At 35.9% G+C, this 3,645-nt stretch overlaps 1 protein-coding gene across 1 annotated transcript in view; it reads right to left on the bottom strand.

Moving 5' to 3' along the window:
* Window positions 1-1,001: 1,001 nt before the first annotated feature.
* The window catches only part of LOC111434694, a 3,874-nt gene continuing 1,230 nt past the window's right edge, over window positions 1,002-3,645 (bottom strand). The window contains exons 2-4 of the mRNA XM_023072174.1: window positions 3,430-3,547; window positions 1,728-1,896; window positions 1,002-1,413 (exon numbers count right to left, since the gene is read on the bottom strand). Of these exons, the coding sequence (XP_022927942.1) occupies window positions 1,185-1,413; window positions 1,728-1,896; window positions 3,430-3,547 (516 nt within the window). The 3' untranslated portion in view covers window positions 1,002-1,184. The remainder of the gene's footprint in view (window positions 1,414-1,727; window positions 1,897-3,429; window positions 3,548-3,645) is intronic.

Raw genomic sequence — 3,645 nt, 5'->3', positions numbered from 1 at the left:
TTTTTTTTTTTTTTTTTTTTTTTAAATTTCATCAAATGCCTCATTCATTAGTTTAATTAATTTGACCCTTAGAACATAATGAAAATGAAGCATTTTTATTCTCCAAAAATTAAAAATTGATTTATTTTATTATTAATCAAGAATTTCGTATAGAGCTAGAGCGACACAGTGAGAAATTACAAATACTAATTTGTTAAGAATTAATCGGATTGAATATAGCATTATCATTCGTTGGAATCGAAATATCTGTGAGATCCGGGTCACAATTTGTATCAATTAAAAAAATGGTTGGAATTCCCAACGTGATACATTCTTGAAGAGCCCGATATTCTTCTTGTTGATCAACAATTATTACAATATCGGGTAACCCCGTCATATATTTAATCCCGCCCAAATATGTTTGCAAGTGAGATAATTGTCTCTTCAACATAGCGGCATCCCTTTTCGAAAGACGTTGAGTCGCCCCGTCTTTTGTTCCGGTCTAAAGTCTCAATGAAAATGAAGCATTTTTATTTATCCAAAAGCAAACGAGCTACCTAAAAGAGAAAACAACTAAAAGCTTGAATAAATTGAAAAAGACTTATTACATAGTATCATTAATGGCTATCATTTCGATCAAAAGTTAGATAAACATTTCAAGTGCATACATCGTATTAGGCCCTCTAGAATGCACTTCATAATATAAAGATGAGTGGACAAATTGCTTGGAACAATTCCTCCACTCATACAATCTTGATAGAAAACCCCTCCTACAACAACTCCAAGATGAATCCAAAGAGTTGGGGTTAGAAACCCCTTGCACCTGGATGGATATTCAACAAGACATAACAACCCAATCATAACATGCTTAAGCCAAATTTGAGGCAATGGCGTTCGACTCAACATCGTCCCCAAAGGTCGAGTTACATGATGGGGAAAATTCTGTGAATTCAATGCCATTCTGGAAGGTCGAGCTACACTATAGAGTGGAAATTGTGTGTGTGTGAGAGAGAGAGAGAGTAGCCAAAAGCAAGAATGAACTAACTAGCAAGGAAACATTTTGGTTTGTCAAAACAAACTGCTGGGTACCACTAATGCTAACTACATAAACCAGACATGGTAATATCACAGATTGGTATGAACAATCATGCTTAGATTAAATCTATCACAAATCTCCAAGAGCTCAAAGACATATATAACATACTCTAATCAAACTGTTGTCTCAGCTGCATCTCGGTTTCACTCTTCCAAGTAGCATGAGATGACTGTCCCCTCATTCTCTTTATCTTTTCCTTATCTTTGACTGTCGAGCCCTTCTTTTTCGTCTCACTGTCTGGTTCTAGTTCTGGTTCTGGAGGACGATCACCACATAGAGGGCAAAACATCCCTCGTGCATTCGAAAAGGTCTTGGGAATGCCACAATGCAGGCACATTCTGGAAAAGGAATCACATGATACCGTTCAAAAATGGCAAGATCAGCACGAGAAACTTATAGATACTACTACAAACAGTTGAGTTCAGTGCAAAACAGCTTTGATTTACATCAGGATTTCAAAGAAGAGAAGAAAAGTATACGATTAATTCGAAATATCAAATTTTTAAAAATTAACGCTCTCTACCCTGAAACCACTAGCAGGACTCTTTTCTTTTCTCTCTCTCTTTTTATGCATGTGTGTACATACGGATTGATGAGGAATGAAATAATGTCACTCAACCAGGATACAATTTTGAAAATGCGATAAATGTACCTTAGCAGTTCTGCAGCATCTTCAGCATTTGGATTGGTTGCAGTTGCCACGCGCTTGCCTGCCTGCGTTGTGTTTGAAATGGATGGATTTGAAGGTTGATTATTCTCAACATCACTCCTCACTCGCTCATGAATCCCAACTAATTGAGCTTTTGCCTCCAATACCGCACCTGTTCACAGTTCAATCTTCATTTTACCCTTGCTTCCCTTGAAAACATTAAAGAATACAGCAAAAATGCACAAAAAAAAGGTACAATCAAGTAGTTTAATTGATGCCAAACATCGACCCACATAATTGCAAACAATTTTATAAACTGTTGCTCTCTTTGGATTACTCCATTTATTCCTTCCACCTCTATTCAGTCAAATAAACTAATTGGAACAGCATTGAAAATAGTGACACTGAACTTAACCTATTCCCTTCAAGGAAGATGCCAATTGATTCTACTCTCGTGCCGCTAGTGGATATACAGCCCATGCATCAACAAAGGAATATGCCAAATACAAACTACTATAAGGAATAGGTTAAGTTCAGTGTCACTATGATCTGAACTTGTTTAATTTAATAATACATTCTTAGATAATTATTTGGATTACAACAGTGAATAAGCTAGGAAGTCATAGCACACACGGGTGGACAAAATGGACGTGTATGAATAAAAACCAAGCACATTTAGATATATGGCCAAGGTACATGAGTAATGAAATACTATTTAACTTATTGAGAAACATTCAAGCCATACATTGTAGAGAAACCATGGGATTTTGAAATATGTCGAAGAAGGGTTTCTCTATTGACTCTCGTTTAATGTAACAATGCACACTATCAGGATTTCCCAGATAAAATTTTTTGACCCTTTTGGAATAGTTTCTTCAAAATTGTAGAGCACAATTTGAAGTTTAGGACTCTTTTGGTGGAATTAATATAGATCTAAAGCTAAAGGAACCCAAGGAATCAGGGGGCCACACCCAAGACTTAGAGCCATCATTGGCTAGCAATAGAAAATGTAATTAATTGGCAGAAATCAAGTAACTAAGGTTCTACCTAATAACTATTTGATTTTTGGACCTTTGTTTTTTAAAATTATGTTTAGTAACATTATTTTGTCATCTACTTTTTACAAATGCTTTAAGAAATTCAAGCCAAGTTTGAACTAAAAACAGTAGCATTTAAACATTTGTTTTGTTTTTGGAATTTGACTAAGAATTCAAATATTTTCTTAAAAAGAGATGAAAACCATTGTAAGAAAGTTGTGCTTAGTTTTCTGTTAAGAAAATAAAAAGGCGACATCAAAGTTTCTCGGCATTAACCGGTGAAACTTATGCTATTTAGTATTGAAATCATGTTATTTTTAGATTCCTAAGTTGATCCAATCATGTGTTTAACCAACTGCAAGGGAAATTCAGAAGTGAGCAATATAAGGTGGAGCTTGAGTAAGTATATGTTCTAGTCCTCTCAACTTTTAGGGTTTTATTGGTCAACGTTTTAATGAGAGGACGGCAGAACCCTCAAGGTAGCACAATCGGGGGCCAAGGTTCTCTCAAACAAACCCATTCTTCCCCTTCCTCTCTTTATCAGGAAATTGCTGTTCATCAAAGATTCAAACCTAGTTTTCCAGAAATATGTTTTTCATTCCTTCTACTTCTTAACAGTCTTAAGAAACTCATGACAATAAACGAACACTAAGTAACTGAGCCCATACCAGTAGGCAAATCTTTCTTCTCCCTACGATTCCTCCGGCCCCCTCGCGGCTGATCAACATCTCTCGGCGCAGCAAACTCCTCAACCGAATTATTCAGAAACTCCGGCGGTCCTGAAACCTCCGGTAGCCCACAGATAACAAAATCAGTAAAAAGAACAGTTTCAAAATTCGTTCAACCGAACAGACTTGCAGAAAAAAAAAAAAAAAAAAAAAAAA

The sequence above is a fragment of the Cucurbita moschata genome, unplaced genomic scaffold (assembly GCF_002738365.1).
Source record: "Cucurbita moschata cultivar Rifu unplaced genomic scaffold, Cmos_1.0 Cmo_Scf00045, whole genome shotgun sequence".
NCBI classification, from domain to species: Eukaryota; Viridiplantae; Streptophyta; class Magnoliopsida; order Cucurbitales; family Cucurbitaceae; genus Cucurbita; species Cucurbita moschata.
Note: the sequence above shows the minus strand (reverse complement) of the source record. Positions and strands in the feature narration are given on the sequence as shown.